Source organism: Conger conger, chromosome 9 (assembly GCF_963514075.1).
Source record: "Conger conger chromosome 9, fConCon1.1, whole genome shotgun sequence".
Lineage (NCBI taxonomy): Eukaryota > Metazoa > Chordata > Actinopteri > Anguilliformes > Congridae > Conger > Conger conger.
This window is the reverse complement of record NC_083768.1, coordinates 25,889,844-25,908,576: the sequence shown is the minus strand read 5'-3', so window position 1 is coordinate 25,908,576 and position 18,733 is coordinate 25,889,844. Positions and strand designations below refer to the sequence as shown.

At 41.2% G+C, this 18,733-nt stretch overlaps 2 protein-coding genes across 6 annotated transcripts in view; one reads left to right on the top strand and one right to left on the bottom strand.

Annotated features, from left to right (window-relative positions):
* LOC133137213 (CMP-N-acetylneuraminate-beta-galactosamide-alpha-2,3-sialyltransferase 2-like) overlaps positions 1–8,051 on the bottom strand; it is a 22,611-nt gene extending 14,560 nt beyond the window's left edge. For 4 of the 5 annotated variants that reach the window (XM_061255335.1, XM_061255337.1, XM_061255338.1 and 1 more), the window contains exon 1: positions 7,144–7,270. The gene's annotated coding sequence lies outside the window, so the exon portion shown is untranslated. Of the gene's footprint in view, positions 1–7,143; positions 7,271–7,929 lie in introns of those variants that run through there. The other variant, XM_061255336.1, reaches the window with a different exon arrangement.
* Positions 5,497–18,733, top strand: LOC133137212 (plectin-like). Its single transcript, XM_061255334.1, has 2 exons — positions 5,497–5,570; positions 14,126–18,733. The coding sequence occupies exon 2, from the start codon at positions 14,138–14,140 to the stop codon at positions 16,769–16,771; it is 2,634 nt and encodes an 877-aa protein (XP_061111318.1). The 5' UTR covers positions 5,497–5,570; positions 14,126–14,137; the 3' UTR covers positions 16,772–18,733.

Below are 18,733 nucleotides of genomic sequence, written 5' to 3'. Positions count from 1 at the left end.
ACAACGTTTTTTGGAATACTGTGGTCTGCAATTGGGTTTCTGGCCCCGAGCATAACATCTTTTACATATGAACTGTACACATGAATCTGTAGCGGTTATTAGGGTAGTCATTAATTAACTGTTCATACCACCTTTAAACAAGTAATAATAATCTGTGATAATAATCTGTGATATGTGCTTAAATCTACATCGTCTAAAATCTCACCACATTTCAGCACTCCTTTCTCAACATACCGTAGCATATAATTACTGTGTGATACTTTTACTATGGTTTAATAAGGTTTGCTTGGTGTATCATTCTTAAGAGAACATTAATATTTAAGTATTTATCATTCCTAAGGCACTAAAAAGTACCATCTTAGTTTTCTAACCCCTACATTGAGAAAAGGCTTACTGTACTGCAAAATAACACGCATCCGGGTGGAATGGAAAATAGCATCCAACAAAGAACGTATATTTAGCTTGTATATAAATGGAAGGATTTTGGATAATACAGATATTTATATGGACAAAATAACCTTCCACATGCATGTGCTGGATAAAACTGAAGTGACTGCAAAGAAAATTACCTAATTTTTTTCTGAATGATTGATTCGGTGATATCGGGCGCTGTCCTGAAACCTAAAAGGGTGTCAACTTTCATGCAAAGTTTTCTGAGATCAGATAGCTGTAGAAAGTATAACAAAAATATGAAACTAAGGGATGGGGAGGTTTTATTGTCCTGAGCTAAAGGGAGAAGATATAGCTTCAGAAGCATCTCCTGCATGCTCTGAAAGTTAACTTTTGGCATGTTTGTGTGATGTTGTTTTGATAATTTATGGATATGTGATTAGACCATATTCGGATCTCGCTGGTGGGATTATCGCTAGGTGGTTGGAGGTAAAGGGTTATTGGCTGACTGCCTACAATCTAAACAACTGCTGATATTAGCTTATACCATTCTTACATTTACATTTTTTACATTTTAGTCATTTAGCAGACACCTTTAATCCAAACAATTTACATTACATTACATTACATTACATTATTGGCATTTGGCAGACGCTCTTATCCAGAGCGACGTACAACAAAGTGCATACCCATAACCAGGGATAAGTTCGCTGAAAGACCCTAGAGGTAAGTACAATTTCAACTGCTACCTGTACAACAAAGATAAGGACAAGGGCCATTTTTTTTTTTTTTTTTTTTTGAACAAACAAACAAACAGAGCAAAAGTCACCAAAGTTAACTATCCAAACACTGCTTACCTAGCCAACTAAAATACTGATACACAAGTCACAGAGACAACAATTAAGGTTCACAGGGAGGTAGGGAGGGATGGGGAGAGGTGCTGTTTGAAGAGGTGTGTCTTCAGCTTGCGCTTGAAGGTGGGGAGGGATTCTATAGTTCTGACCTCAACGGGGAGTTCGTTCCACCACCGTGGAGCCAGAACAGACAGTAGTCGTGAGCGTGAGGTGGAGGTTCTGAGAGGGGGAGGTGCCAAGCGGCCTGTGGAGGCTGAACGAAGAGGTCTGGCAGGGGTGTAGGGTCTGATGATTTTTTGCAGATAAGCTGGGGAAGACCCTTTAACTGCTTGGAAGGCTAGCACCAATGTTTTGAATTTGATGCGAGCCATGACAGGCAGCCAGTGGAGGGAAGTAAGCAGGGGGGTGACGTGTGAGTATTTGGGAAGGTTGAAGACCAGACGAGCTGCTGCATTCTGGATGAGTTGGAGGGGTCTGATGGCAGACGCTGGGAGGCCAGCCAAGAGGGAATTGCAGTAGTCCAGGCGGGACAGAACCATCGCTTGGACCAGGAGCTGGGTCGAGTAGGGGGTGAGAAAGGGGCGGATTCTCCGTATGTTGTATAGGAAGAACCTGCAAGACCGGGTCACCGCCGCAATGTTCTCGGAAAGGGACAGTCTGCTGTCCATCACCACGCCGAGGTTCCTTGCACTGGGTGACGGCGTGAGTGTGGTATCCCCGAGGGAAATGGAGAGATCCAGATGGGGAGAGGTATTAGCAGGGATGAATATCATTTCAGTTTTACCTGGGTTGAGCTTTAGATGGTGGTTGTCCATCCAGCTCTGGATGTCCCTCAGGCAAGCAGAGATACGGGCTGAAACCTGCGTATCAGACGGCGGGAACGAGACGAAGAGTTGGGTATCGTCCGCATAGCAGTGGTAGGATAGCCCATGTGCAGTGATCACAGGGCCAAGGGAGCGCGTGTAGAGAGAAAAAAGAAGCGGGCCAAGGACTGAGCCCTGGGGAACTCCTGTGGCGAGGGGCCGAGGTGTCGATACCGAACCAGCCCAGGCAACCTGGAAGGAGCGACCAGAGAGGTAGGACTCAATCCAGTCCAGGGCTGTGCCACAGATGCCCGTTGCTGACAGGGCAAGTACATAGGTTCTTCAACAAGTTAAAAACAAAAATAAATTAGTTAGCAGTTGCTTTCCCTAAGTTTGCTTTCTTTTTCTTTCCTTTCTTCCTTTTATTTTCTGGAACCCAGATTTCCCTTTCTTGTGGAAAGACATGACTATGACAGTCCACATTGGTGCTCCAGCATTACCAGTCAGTCGGCTCAATTAGCTGCGTTTAGAGACTAATTGTAATGCAGGGGCGGCTAAACCATTTTGCTCCTTTTGTAAGGGGTGAGAGGGGCCTCAGAGAACTCCACTATTTTTAATAGTTATAGTTTTATTTAGCAAATTTTGATTAGTCATGACACTAATTACTTATTACTTAAATAAGAAATTGCAAACAAAAATAAACATTTCATTCCAGGCTTTTCGAGGGCCCTCCCCCCATTCAGGTCCTGGGTAGTCAGTCCCAATTTTACCCCCACTGCAACACCCCTGGTCCCACACTCAATGGCCAATCCATCTCCCTGTCCTCACCTTGGTGTTAAGTTTGATTCCACACTTTCATTCAAAACCCACATCAAACACACCTGCAAGACTTTTCTTGCATCTCAAAAACAATGCCAGACTCAAGTCATCCCTCTCCAAAGCTGATAAACTGGTTCACGTTTTAATTTTTTCATGGATTGACTACTACAATGCTCTCCTCTCTGGTCTCCCAGCCAAATATCCAGAACAGTGCTGTCAGAGTTCTCACCAGATCACTCCTATACTTGTCAAACTCCACTGGCTCCCAGTCCACAACAGCATTAATTTCAAAGTCCTTCTCTTGACCTACAGTATAAAATTCTAAATGGACCACCCTTTTTTAATAGACAGGCCTTCCATTAAATCTTTTTTTTTTCCTGCTCCGAGATCTGCCACCACAAATGAGAAGCACTATATAAATTGAATTAATTGTTATTATTATTACTTTGTTGAACTAATTGTGCCACTGATCTTATATAGTGCCCCTGGACCGCTGGCATCAAAACATCAAGTTGCTAAATGGAGGCAGGAATGTCGATGAAGTGTATGGCAAAGCATTACATTTTTGTCTAATCTGACTATAGCACTCTCTTCCAGCCATAATTCCAATGAGGTTTGGCAAACTCCAGATGCTTAATTTGTTTATTGTGCTCAGTAAGGGCCGTCTTCATGCCACCCTTCCAAACAATTTGTTGGTAGGAAGGTGCAATTCTTAAAATGTGATCCATGGGTTATTTATGACCTCCCTCACCATCTTTCTTGCCATCTGTGGAGATAATATACACTCATAGGCCTTTCACACCAGCAAGGCTCCATGCCAGTTCTGGTTCCCAAACCTAATTTTGAAGCGGCCGGCGCGTTCAGACCGAAAATAAATTGGTTCGGAACCTGAAAAGTTGGCTCTCAGCTGGAACCAAAAAATTGTTGGTTTCTCCTTGCGAACCATGATGTCATCAGTGGGCGTGTCATATTCCGCCTGCCTTGTACATTGAGCAACGGAGGGCGGTGGAACTTTGGTCCTGCTTACACTGGTATGTACGCGGGCTGGTTCACCAGAAAGCACCAAGGTTCTGAGACTCCAGAATGGAACCAGAACCACATCTGTCTCAGTGAGCACTTTATTAGGAATTTATTACATTTGTGTTTTATACGTATCAAGTACTCTGCTGCTGTAGCCTATCCACTTAGAGGTCTGACCTGCAAGTGTACACTCAGTGATTACTTTATTAGGTAGACCTGTACACTCGCTTGTTAATGGACATATTTAATCACCAATCATGTGGCAGCAAAAAAAAAATGCATAAAAGCATGCAGACGTGGTCAAGAGATCCAGCTGTTAATGAGAAGTCAGAGGAGAAGGGCCAGGCTGGTCGAAGCTGACAGGAAGGCGACAGTAAAGCAAATAAATATGCATTACAACAGTGGTATGCAGAAGCACTGAGCACATAACACATCACACCTCTAAGTTGATAGGCAACAGCAGTAGAAGAAAAATAAGTCTAATAAATACCCAATAAAGTGCTCACTGAGTGGATGTTAGGATGCAGAGCAAAGGCTGAATAGTATGTTGGCATGCATGCTTATATTATTATTACATTCATTTGCCTCCAGAACAGCCTGAATTCTTTGCAACATGGATTCAACAAGGTGCTGGAAACCTTAGGTAGTTTGGACGATGCTGACTCGATATAATCACACAGTTCCTGCAGATTACTCGGCCACACATTCATGCTGCAAACCTGCTGTTCCATCTCATCACATCCCTCATCTCTATTGGATTGTGATCTGGGGACTGTGCAAGCCAGTAGAGTAAACTGTCATGGTCATAGAACCAGCTTGACAGGATGTTGGCTTTGAGACACAGTGCATTATCCTGCTGGAACTATCCATTTGAAAGAAAGGTAGACTGTGGTCATGGAGGGATGCAGATGGTCAGCAACAATGCTTAGGTTTGCTGTGGCAAATTATGCTCAGTTCATATTAAGGGGCCAAGTGTGTGCCAAGAAAACAACACCACCACTGTTGACACCATGCAGGATGGATCCATGAATTTATGATGTTCATGCCAAATTCTGACCTTTCCGTCTGCATGTTAGACCAGGCAGTTTGTCAGACCAGGCAATGTTTTTCCTATCTTCTGTCATCCAGATTTGGTGATCATGTGCCCATTGTAGTTATCTTCTTATTCTTAGCTGTCAGCAGCTGAAATTTGAGCATTTGTGGCCTTTCTGTTAGCTTGAACAAGCTTGCCCATTCTCTTCAGACCTATGTCATTAACAAGGTGTTTTGGGCCACAGAACTGCCTCTCACTGGATGTTTTTTGCACCTCAGCAGTTTCTGAGATGCCACCATGGAACCATCATGTCTGGCACTAAAAAGCAGGGTCAAAGTCACTTAGATCACACATCTTGTCCATTATAATGTTTGGTCCAACAAAAAATATAAACCTCTTCACCATGGCTGCATGCCTTACTGCAGCCACATGATTTGCTCTTTGGAGGAGCTGTATTTGCATTAGGTGTACCCAAAAAGGTTTCCCAATGTTATTGGGAAATGTTTGTACAGGCCATGTTCCTGGTAGATATCATCATGGACTAAAGGGGTGGAGCACAACAGACGGTACAGGTATATCTGGAGTGGAGACTCTGAGCTGCCCAGAGCTCTCCTTTGCCAAACACAACAAGGGACTGCATTTCAGGAACAGGTAGGTTCAGTTTTCTTAAGATTTCTTAAGAGTGCTTAGAAGAATAATGACCACTATGCATAGTTTCACTGAAAAGAATCCTTTGTGGCAAGTAATAGTAACTATGACATATTAACTATGACAGTACAAAAGGTGCATTTGTACTTTAACTATTAATAGATTAACTAAAAACAGCTTAAAACCAGACTAAATGCTCCCCTTTTCAGTTTGCCACTTTTTATAGCTACATTGTTGAGGTGTCCGCTACGCCAGTGCTGATATACTGTTAGCCATAAGAAATTAAATGATTATTAAAAGTTTCATATCGGATATAGGAACTTGCTTTTGCTTTTCTAATCATACTAATGCATTTGTTCGTTACACATAGATTTAGCTTGTTAGACAGTTCTTTTAGGATGGAAGAGTTTTTTGAAAGCCAATCAAAATTCAGACCTCAAAAACAACTCATTCAAACATCCTCCTTGGCATGTATTTGCCAAGGAGGGGGACGATATAACCTTATAACCATTACATTATTGTGATCACTATAAGTGATCACTGCCCACAGTACAATTGTCAAAACAATGTATTCAAACTTATTTGGCATGGGTGAGGAGGAGATCTGCGTGCTTTATTAGGTATTTATTAGACATATTATTTTGACTTATTGGTCTGCTGAAGCCTGTCCACTTAGAAGTTTAACAAGTTGTGTGTTCAGAAATGCTCTTTTGCATACCACTGTAATGTGTCAGCTTTGACCAGCCTGGCCCTTCACATCACATTCCTTCCCCATTCTTGACCATGTCTGCATAGTCTCATGCATTTAGTCACTGCCACAAGCTTGGCTGATTCAATATTTTCATTAATAAGCTGGTCTGTATAGGTCTACCTCATAAAGTGCTCACAGTGTATACGTGCTGCAAAGCATTCTTTCACAAAAATGTCTTTCAACGTCTCCACCTCCTCGATCTTTCTATCACATCGAAACCAAGCATAACCCTGGATAGTAAAGACAGGGTCTGGGAACTTTTTTTGAAAGCCGGGTTTCAGTAAAGATAAATTAATTTGCTCCGGATATTTTTATCACAACAGACACAAAATCGAGAAACAATGCTGCGAATATTTAGGTTCAGAAACATGTTTTTCAATCATTAAGTGTTTGTAAAATGGTAAAGAGACAATTGGCCGTACGCGTTATTGAACCGTCATATAACTGCGTCTTAAAAGGCAAGAGGTTAGCCAAAAGAGACACTAGTCTTAATTCCTGGCGTGGTAAAACAAGTGTGATATTCTCACAATGCAGTCTGAAACATGGGTAGAGGAAGTGATCACTGGGCGTCCAGTGCACAGGTGACTACTTGGTTCATGTTGATGTAGCCATCGCAAAATATATTTTTTTGTTGTAAAACCTGTTCTGGCAAGGCTCATGAACTGTTTTTGCCGATGCGTGACAGTCTCAGCGTGTGTATTGAAAATGCTACGTTTTCGTTACGCAAAACAATGCTGTGCTGCTTTATGCATGGCTAACTATATATCTTTGGAAACATCATGTCATTCGCTAAAATGCCCCTCAGTCTTCACTTCAATACCATACCCCTATCCGGCTGTAAGTTGAGCTGAAGTTATACGTAGTTTCTCGCTCACGCCTGGAAGGAAAGCCTTCCCCAGCAACTGCATTCCTGGTACTGGTCAGAGAAGCTCGTTCGTGGGCTCATCGTGTTCCAGTGAGATACAAAACAGATGATAGCATTCCTATGTAAATGTACTTTTGTAGAAGTATGCGGAACGGACAACAATGATAATTCCTCCAAAGAAATTATATGTAAACAATGGATATTCTATCGCCATTCTCCACGTTTTTAGAATGAGAAACTATGTAATCTTAAAATAAGTTATACAGATTTTAACGATTTTAAAGTGTTATATCATATAAAATTTCACAGTGAAAAAGAGTGAATGTACAAAAACCCACTACAGCCCGAATACAGGTGGGTACTGCTTAAGGGGTTAATTAGGGAGACACGCGTTTCATTTATGATTGGCCACTGTCTGTATAATATTTATAATAGGCCATTTGGCCAATTTGATTTGTTAAGCAAATGGTGAATGTGAGAAACCATTCACTTTGGAAAAGCAAATAATTTTGTAGAATAACCAGCTATGAGGTTATTCTGCAAAATGACCAGTCAATCTACAGAATGACTTAAAATTTGGTTCTATTTCGTACCTTTCACATAGTCAGTATGGCTGAAAGTATGGGTATAATACATCACACTTTGCGCAGGTTGAGTAAGTATACCCACAAAGTCATGTCAGTGATGTGACTGTGTAGACTGACGTGTGCCCACGGTATAAAAATATACATCAGCTTATGCTCTACCTCATTTATCTTCTCACAGTTTTGCCCCACAGCATCTGTTGTTCCAATTGCTAGCTTGCTGTCCAGGTAGGGAAGTGCCAGTGTGTGTTGTCTCTGATGTCCTGTTGGTCAGAGTGTGAGTTCACCCTCCAAGTTCATGACCGTTTCCTCAGTCCTGTCCTGTTTTTCTGCTGTATAAGATAATATTGTTATCTCGTATATTCCAGCAGCTGTACTTCAGTAATGTTAGCTGTCATTGCATTCCAGAGCTGCCTTTTCTGCTTTTCCTCTGCATAGCTAGATGTTCCAAATCGTGTTCCATGGTCCATCCACAGTCCCCGCTCGGATTTCCTAGCTGTGCTCTACTCAGTACTCTGCAGATTTTCACCAGCCGTCTTTTGGCAGTGGCTTAGCTAGTTAGCTGTCTCTTGGCTACTCCACTAACCCAGCGTCCTCTCCATGCTGTCTCTTGGCTACTCGGCTAACCAGGAGCCTCATAGTACTCTCCAAGGACATTAGAGGCTGGGGCCCCCCTGCAAATCCAGGCAGTTCTCCTTCTCCTGGCTCTTAGGCACTTTCTCCCTGTTCTTGGGACAAGAATATCCTCATATGAACAACCAGGCAGATTTTTTTGCCACAGCAGAAACCAGATGAATGAAACCAGAATGGAGGCTGCATCCACTGGTGGTGGAAATGATTTGGCAACTGTTCAAGCAAACCGGTTCACTTCAGCACAAACAACCCATTGTCCCCTCTGATTCTCTCTGGCAGAGACAAACAGCCTAACCAAAGCCTTGTTAGATGATTGTGCCCCAACAGTCACTGAAACATTATGAAATGTTCGGGCCCATCAACCAGATCACTTTATGCCTGTCAAGGAAATTATTCACAGGCTGGTGCTCAGTCAGGTCAGAGGATCTAATATCTTGCCCTGTTACTGTATTAGACTTTCTTCAATCCCTACTGGATTTGGGACACTCTTCCCTTAAAGCCTCTGAGACACCATGCCATTGGCCTTTGGCCGTAGGTGGGCCATCCCACCTAATTAGAAAAGAGGGGAAATTGATCAACCATTTGAAGAAGACTTAGAGAGCAATATTGAGGCTATACCACAGGATGCAAACCACTCATCAGTAGTAAGAATCGTAAGGTGAGTTTACAATTCGCAAAGAAATACAGATGAACCCAAAAAGTTCTGGAACAGTAGTTGAGACCAAGATTAACCTCTACCAAAGTGATAGAAAAGCCAAAATGTGGAGAAAGAAGGGATCTGGACATGATCCAAAACATACAAGCTCATCTGTGAAGCACGGTGGAGGGAGTGTCGTGGCTTGGGCTTGCATGGCTGCTTCTGGAGTGTGCTGATTAATCATTATTGATGATATACGTAACTCATAACGGTAGCAGCAGGATGAATTCCAAAGTCTACAAAAACATTCTATCTGCCAACCTACAGGGAAATGTGTCCAAACTAATTGGGAAGAAGTTCATCATGCAGCAAGACAGTGACCCAAAACACTCTGCCAACACAACAAAGGACTAAATTAAGGAGAAAAAGTGGATGGTTTTAGACTGGCTAAGTCAATCACCAGACCTTTGAGCATGTATTTTACCTCCCGAAGACGAGATTGAAGGGAAAACCCCCCTGAAACAAACAACAACATACTGAAAGAAGCTGCAGTAAAAGCCTGGAAAAGTATCACAAGATAATAATTGCAACAGTTAAATGGGGAGGTCAATGGGTCTGAGGCTTCATGCAGTTATTGCAAGCAAGGGATATGCTACCAAATATTAAGTCACTTCCATTTACTTAAATACTATCTGTTCCAATACTTTTGCTCACCTAATTGGGTGGTCTGATACTGAAATTCTGAACTCTTGTCTTGTGTTGATCTTTTTAGCTCAATCCCAAATGTATTCAGTGTATTGCAAAAACAAAGGAATTGACCTTGTTCCAATACTTTTGGAGGGACTGTATATTGCTGGCTAGGGGTAGAAGTTTATGCATCTATAGGGCACCGCAACAAGCATTTGTACCTTTTTAAGCACCTTTTGTACTTTATTTCTGTGATTGTGTAATAATATGAAGAAAAGCCAGGAAAACAAGGCTGACAACTTCTTGTAGATCAGGGGCAGAACTTTTTGTTGTTTTTGTTCACAATGTTTTTGTTCACAATGTTCCCAGCAGAAGAAAACATATTTCCATTGAAATGCCAGTGTGGAAACCAGATCTGTTTGTTCAAATGAGCTCAAACCAAGACCAACAATTTCTTGTGAGCATTGTCAGTACACGTCCTGAAATGTAATCTGACATACAGATCATGTAACTTAACTTGAAAGGTAGTGTCTAGGTGTGGATCCTTTCACACATGCAGGTTTCACAAGCCATGCTTTTTATCTGATTCAAGTGAAAAGATAAGCCTATAGGCTAATGTATATGTTGTTTTAATTAGGGGGGCATGATTTGGAAAATGCTACTTAGTTTATCATTTTTAATTTGCTTATACAAAGAAGAATTGTTGAACATCAATTCCACAAGTATCTTCTCACAGCAGACAGATCACAAACAACGAACCCCTAGCGAAGTTAAAATTGTGTCCAAAGTTAATATGTGCATTCTGATATAGATTAATAACATAAATGGCTTAATACTTGTCTTAATAATCACACCAACTACACTGAGGTCATAAACCCATAAGTTTATGGATATTTTCTTTGCTTGACTTCACTTACAGGTAGTATTAAATGGATGATATTTTCTAATGCCAGGAAAACATTATCTCCTCCTTTTAATATTGTAACCTTGCAAGGGCAAGTCAGTCAGATCTAGGTATTTTAATTGATGATCATTTAGCTATTAAACTTCACATTGCAAACTTAAAAAAGAAGCTGAAACTCAAGCTAGGTTTTAGAAACTAATCCTGCTTCTCTGCTGCAAGGAAAAAATTGGTTGAGTGAGGCTACATTTCTTCCCTTGCTCGACTATGGTGATTTATTGTGTATGCACACCTCTGCCCAGTGCTTGTACTGGCTGTACTACAGTGCTCTGAGGTTTGTCATAGGCTGTAAACCTCTCACTCACCATTGCGCCCTATACAACAGAGTTGGGTGGCCTTCTTTGGCCATACGCAGACTCACTCATCGGCGCATATTTTTTATAAGTCCATTCTCGGCCATTCCCTCGTATCTGTGTGGGTATATACCAATAAAAATTAGTAAGTACTGCTTGCGTTCAAATGCGTTCAGATCAGAATCTGAAATGGCTTCCTTAGCTCGATTCTGTTTTCTCTTGTTTGTCCTTTTGGCATGTGATTGTGAACTTCAACTGTACACTCACCGAGCACTTTATTACACCTATTTATTCATGCGATTATCTAATCAGCCTGATTAGATAAGTGTGGCAGCAGTGAAATGCATGTAATCATGTAAATAAGGGTCAGGAGCTTCAGTTAATGTTCACATGAACCAGAATGGGGAAAAAGTGTGATCTAAGTGACTTTGACCATTTTGGTGGCAGGTGGTTTGAGTATCTCAGTAACTGCTGATCTCCTGGGCTTTTCATGCACCAAAAAACCAGTGAGTAGTTCTAGAACCGCCTTATTAATGAGAGACAAGAATAAGAATGGCCAGAGTGGTCAAAGCTGACAGGAAGGTGACAGTAACGCAAATAACCACATATTACAATAGTGATATGGAGAAGAGCATCTCTGAACACACAACGCATCATAACTCTAAGTGGATAGGCTACAGCAGTAGAAGTCTAAAAATAAGTCTTATAACTACCTAATAAAGTGCTCATAGTGTATATTTTATTATAAGTTTTAATGTTGCTTTTATGTTGTCTGTAACACTGTATTGTTGTAGAAAAGTCCTGTTTACTGGAAATGTACCGATATGTTTTACTGGTAGCTTACGCCTTAATAAAAGTCCAGTTTCTCAGTGTTCCTGGGAGACATGTTCTTTGGGAAAATAATCCATGGAGACTACAAAATAATCATATTACAGAACTGCCTCTTCACAAATTGCTTTTGATTTAAAACTGGCAGTGAGCCAATAGTAAGGAAAGAAAAATCAAAGGAGGCAGACAACATTCAGTTTCTACAAGTTTATGAACAAATTACGACTGTCTATGTGGCAATGACAAAAATAGAATGCTTTCAGTTGCCAGAGACGAGCATAGTAGTAGTAGTAGCTATTCCTTGTCATCAGACTCATTGCACAGGGTAGCACACTATGGCGGTTATGCGCTCCTAAAATGGGAGAGACTGTAATTCCTACATAGATTACCAAATATGGATGTAAATACCTGAAATAACAGTGGTTTAGGGTTTCATTTGACACAACCGCCTCTATGACAGGAATTCTGCCCTAGGGTACTTATGGAAATACTGAGGGGCAGCTGGTGTCATTTTTCAACTAATGTTGCTCTCACAGGCTGGTGACTGGCATGCTGTGTGCCTGTGACGTGCCAAATTCCGGTTAATTTCTTCACAACCTGTGGACAATGAGCTCAATGATGGCTTGTGAGGAAAAAACTAAAGACAAAATGAGATTACCAAACCAAACGTATTACATTTCACAAATTGCCTCTGACAAGGCCGCAGCTACTGCTCTGAAATGGCAGTCCTCCTATAAGACAGCCAGCCAGGGGCAGTTTTGTTCAGTAATACTCATTTGATCATCACAAGGCAGTCTTTTCACAATTCATCATTGAGCTCAATGAAAGTCAGAAATACATTGAACAGCTGAGATGCACAAACCAAGTGACTTCACAATCCATCTTGTTCCAAGCTGGCAGTGCCCTAGTCCTAGTAACTAGCTGTTAAAAAAGGTAGCTTTATTTTTCTTGCAAATACAGGTCAGTATCAGTACCAGTATTGTAGGGCCTCGTCTTATCTCAGGAAAAATGCAAACAAAGCAGAGTCACATTACCTAGTGCTTCACATCCCTTTTAAATGAGAGCAACACCAACTTTTTTCCCCAAGATTTTCTACTCACAGTAACCATAGGCCACTATTCTTGTGGTAACTGGTCAGTGGCATCACTAGCATCAGGCTTCCGGGGCTTCAGCCAGGAATCTTTTTTGACTAGAATCTTTCAGTTTCGCTGTGTGTAGAGTTGTTGACTTCCTGACTGACTGATACAAGCACCAATTTCCTTCACACTCCTGTGATGAGCATTCACAAGGAAGCAAAAATATTTTTTAAATATATATGGCTCTATAGTGCCACCATGTGTTTTGATTGGGTGAATGCTTTGTGTTTGCTTTTGTGATGATGGTGTCAGTAAACATTCCAAGGTTTACCATTTTATGTTCAACCATCTGTAATTTACTTACTTATTTATTTATATTATTATTTATTTATTTACTTTTTTGATAATCCAAACTTTATATAATACTGTGAAACCACATTTCAGGCAAAATGATCAAAATTTCTGGGAAGAGTAGGAATTTTACTGTTTTTCACAAAATTCAAAATGGCGGAAAATCTATCCAGACAAATCTTTTTGCTCCATGACAATCTGGAGCTGGAAATAAAAGAAATTTGATTCTAACGCAAATGGTCCAGGAGTTATGTATATGCCAAAACATGTTGTGACTTACTGCAGCACCACCATCTGGTCAATCAAGGTAATTGTCATAGAGGTTGCCATTTATAACATCCTAAACAATGTGGCAGTTTCATGATGATTGGTGATAGCTAAGTGAGTTTAAGGGCTTCTGAAATTTGATTGGCTGATGGCAGCCATCTTGTTTGAGCAATCAACTTTTTATCATATTATTTAATTGGACCTTAGACTGACATGCAGTCTACAAAATTTAAAATTAATCAGGCAACTGGTTGAAAAGCTATGAACATTTTCTGCTATAGCGCCACCTATTGACTGATTTTTACAAAACTAAGGACATTTAAGAACATAGCAGCTATCACAGAAATTTAGAATTGACATTTGTGAATCCACATTGTTTAACGTAGCAACTTCGTTTTATTTGTGTATCCGATTTATTTGTAAGTAAAAGCTATATATAAAATTGTATCAAATTTATAAAAAATTGTGGCCAGGTGGTTTGGCCAGAATTTAACAAAATGGCAGAAAAATAATAATATAACCAGCAATTACAATGGAATGCTTGGCCCCCTTATAAAAATAGTGGAATTGGAATGAATGGTAAAAAAAAATAAGATTTTAACAAAATTCTCTTTGCAATTCACAGATTGTTAAGAAGATGGATGCATTCAGTCAGCCCATGGCAGAAAAAAGAAAGGAAATGGACACACAGGGCGCAAACAGCATTGCAGGTGTATTTCTGCAGTCCACCAAGCATGTTATGAGCATCTCTGAAGCAAAATGTAAAGGGCTTCTGACTCCTGGAACTTCTCTGTTGTTGCTGGAGGCGCAGGCTGCTACTGGGTTTATGATTGACCCAGTAAGGAACAAGAAGCTATCTGTGGAAGAGGCAGTGGCTAGCGGTGTTGTTGATGTGGTGTGGAAGCACAAACTGCTATCAGCAGAAAGGGCGGTCACAGGGTATTCAGACCCCTACACAGGAAACATCATCTCCCTGTTCCAGGCCTTAAATAAGGACTTGATTGTAAAGGATCATGGCATTCGCCTTCTAGAAGCACAGATTGCCACAGGAGGGATCATTGATCCGGTACATAGCCACCGAGTGCCTGTGGAAGTAGCCTACCAGCGTGGATACTTTGATGAAAAAATGAACCAGATTCTTTCAGGTCCCGAGTATGACACCAAAGGCTTTTTTGACCCCAACACTCAGGAGAATTTAACCTATCTGCAACTTATGAAGACATGTGTGACAGACCCAGAAACTGGTCTTAGCTTGCTGGCTATTGTCCAAAAAGGAGAGGACTACTACTTTTTTGACAAAGAAACAAAACATTTTCTAAAATCCACCATCGCAACAAAAGCAGGAGGAATATTTAATGGTCAGGAGGCATCTTTTTGGGAACTCCTCTATTCCAAGCACATCACTGAGGGAAAAAGAAGGGAGCTAGTACGGCAGTATTCCTCCGGGGAAATCACAATTGAGCGCCTTATGGAGATCATAGTCACAATAATAGAGCAGACTACATCTACAACTACAACAATTACACAAATAAAAAACACCGGAAACTTCCATGGTATCAGGAAAGACGTGACTGCTGATGAGTTGCTTGAATCTAAAATCATTGACCAGAAATTGTATGAAGAGCTCAGTACTGGTAAAGTTACAATTAAAAGTGTAAGTGAAATGGACTCTGTTCATAAATACCTACAGGGAACAAACAGCATTGCAGGTGTATTTCTGCAGTCCACCAAGCAGGTAATGAGCATCTGTGAAGCAAAATCTAAAGGGCTTCTGACTCCTGGAACTTCCCTGGTTTTGCTGGAGGCGCAGGCTGCTACTGGGTTTATGATCGACCCAGTAAGGAACAAGAAGTTCTCTGTGGAAGAGGCAGTGACTAGCGGTGTGGTCGATCTGGAGTGGAAGCACAAACTGCTATCAGCAGAAAGGGCGGTCACAGGATATGCAGACCCCTACACGGGTAACACCATCTCCCTGTTCCAGGCCTTAAATAAGGACTTGATTGTAAAGGATCATGGCATTCGCCTTCTAGAAGCACAGATTGCCACAGGAGGCATCATTGATCCGGTACATAGCCACCGCGTGCCTGTGGAAGTAGCCTACCAGCGTGGATACTTTGATGAGGAAATGAACCAGATTCTCTCAGATCCTGATGATGACACCAAAGGCTTTTTTGACCCCAACACTCAGGAGAACTTAACCTATCTGCAACTTGTGGAGAGATGTGTGACAGACCCTGACTCTGGTCTTAGCTTGCTGGTTATTGTCCAAAAAGGAGAGGACTACTACTTTTTTGATGAAGAAACTAAAAATATTCTAAAATCCACCATCACAACAAAAGCAGGAGGAATATTTAATGGTCAGGGGGCATCTTTTTGGGAACTCCTCTATTCCAAGCACATCACTGAGGGAAAAAGAAGGGAGCTAGTACGGCAGTATTCCTCCCGGGAAATCACAATTGAGCGCCTTATGGAGATCATAGTCACAATAATAGAGCAGACTACATCTACAACTACAACAATTACACAAATAAAAAACACCGGAAACTTCCATGGTATCAGGAAAGACGTGACTGCTGATGAGTTGCTTGAATCTAAAATCATTGACCAGAAATTGTATGAAGAGCTCAGTACTGGTAAAGTTACAATTAAAAGTGTAAGTGAAATGGACTCTGTTCATAAATACCTACAGGGAACAAACAGCATTGCAGGTGTATTTCTGCAGTCCACCAAGCAGGTAATGAGCATCTGTGAAGCAAAATCTAAAGGGCTTCTGACTCCTGGAACTTCCCTGGTTTTGCTGGAGGCGCAGGCTGCTACTGGGTTTATGATCGACCCAGTAAGGAACAAGAAGTTCTCTGTGGAAGAGGCAGTGACTAGCGGTGTGGTCGATCTGGAGTGGAAGCACAAACTGCTATCAGCAGAAAGGGCGGTCACAGGATATGCAGACCCCTACACGGGTAACACCATCTCCCTGTTCCAGGCCTTAAATAAGGACTTGATTGTAAAGGATCATGGCATTCGCCTTCTAGAAGCACAGATTGCCACAGGAGGCATCATTGATCCGGTACATAGCCACCGCGTGCCTGTGGAAGTAGCATACCAGCGTGGATACTTTGATGAGGAAATGAACCAGATTCTCTCAGATCCTGATGATGACACCAAAGGCTTTTTTGACCCCAACACTCAGGAGAACTTAACCTATCTGCAACTTGTGGAGAGATGTGTGACAGACCCTGACTCTGGTCTTAGCTTGCTCTTGCTCAATCAGTGAAATACAAACAAAATGAGTGAGTGGTTTGATTATAACTCTTTGAGGAAGGAGATAAGGTCATGCTGTCAAAGGGCCTTATTGACAGATAATGTAAATGGTGAAAAATCTTTGATAATTAAAAAAATAAATAAAATACAAATCTAATTTTCAGCTTTTTCTTCTATTTCCTGTTTTTAGCCCCTATTAAAACCCATCTACATTTTCTCAACCAAAGTCAAAACCCCTTGGGATTTGGGTGGAGTCACTTCATACTGAATTTGGGATTGAAACAAAGCGTGACAATGTACATTACATTACATTACATTACGTGGTATTTAGCAATGTAGACTCCACAATGTGCTGGGATCAAGATTCCGGTCATTGTCAGTTATTCTAATGAAATGTTTGACAGCCCGTTGTTGCCGAGCTCTCTTTCTTCCATAATAGTAACATGGTCAGTCACAAGTGCTTCATCAAATACGCTTCATCAAAAATTCACCAATTGCTGCATTTAATCTCCTTCTAACCTGTTTAAAAAGTAAATTCTGAATATATAAAACATCAGGTTAAAGGTTAATAACTAACCTGTGTCACAATTCCACAAACCATAGCCAGCTTTAAACACTTAAATAATAAGCATGTCTAACAGACAGCCCAACTAGCTACACAAAGGAGGAGACATCATTCCGGCATCTCATTACCAATTAAATTATTAGTTTATTGGATACACATGGTTCTTTCACAGAAAGACCAATGTCTGTACCTTTACAAATGCTCCATACCATCCGTACGAACTATTGTATGCCTCATATTAGCCTTGTGGCTCTTTAGATGTATGGCAGGCATGAAACAGCCTCGACACCTGGAGAGCATAAATGTGGATTGACATATCTTAGCTTAATAAGCTACAGTGGTGTGAAAAAGTGTTTGCCACCTTCCTGATTTCGTATTTTTTTGCATGTTTGTCACTTTTGCATGTTTGTTTGATCTAAAGAAATTCAGGAACAAATGAGAAAGAAAGAAAGAAAGAAAGAAAGTAATTGAGATCTATCAGTCTGGAAAAGGTTATAAAGCCATTTCTAAAGCTTTGGGACTCCAGCGAACCACAGTGAGAGCCATTATCCACAAATGGCGAAAACATGGAACAGTGGTGAACCTTCCCAGGAGTGGCCGGCCGACCAAAATTACCCCAAGAGTGCAGCGACGACTCATCCAAGAGGTCACAAAAGACCCCACAACAACATCCAAAGAACTGCAGGCCTCACTTGCCTCAGTTAAGGTCAGTGTTCATGACTCCACCATAAGAAAGAGACTGGGCAAAAATGGCCTGCATGGCAGAGTTCCAAGACGAAAACCACTGCTGAGCAAAAATAACATTAAGGCTCGTCTCAATTTTGCCAGAAAACACCTTGATGATCCCCAAGACTTTTGGGAAAATACTCTGGTCTGACGAGACAAAAGTTGAACTTTTTGGAAGGTGTGTGTCCCATTAGATTTGGCGTAAAAGTAACACCGCATTTCAGAAAAAGAACATCATACCAATAGTAAAATATGGTGGTGGTAGTGTGATGGTCTGGGGCTGTTTTGCTGCTTCAGGACCTGGAAGACTTGCTGTGATAAATGGAACCATGAATTCTGCGGTCTACCAAAAAATCCTGAAGGAGAATGTCCGGCCATCTGTTCGTGACCTGAAATGAACTTGGGTTCTGCAGCAGGACAATGATCCAAAACACACCAGCAAGTCCACCTCTGAATGGCTGAAGAAAAACAAAATGAAGACTTTGGAGTGGCCTAGTCAAAGTCCTGACCTGAATCCTATTGAGATGCTGTGGCATGACCTTAAAAAGGTGCAAACGCTTGATTGCAGTTGTTGCTGCTAAGGGTGGCCCAACCAGTTATTAGGCAATCACTTTTTCACACAGGGCCATGTAGGTTTGGATTTTTTTTTCTCCCTTAATAATAAAAACCTTCATTTAAAAACTG

Bases quoted from the DNA above. Each gene is read 5' to 3' on its own strand.
- LOC133137212 (XM_061255334.1), top strand. From the start codon at position 14,138: ATGGATGCATTCAGTCAGCCCATGGCAGAAAAAAGAAAGGAAATGGAC.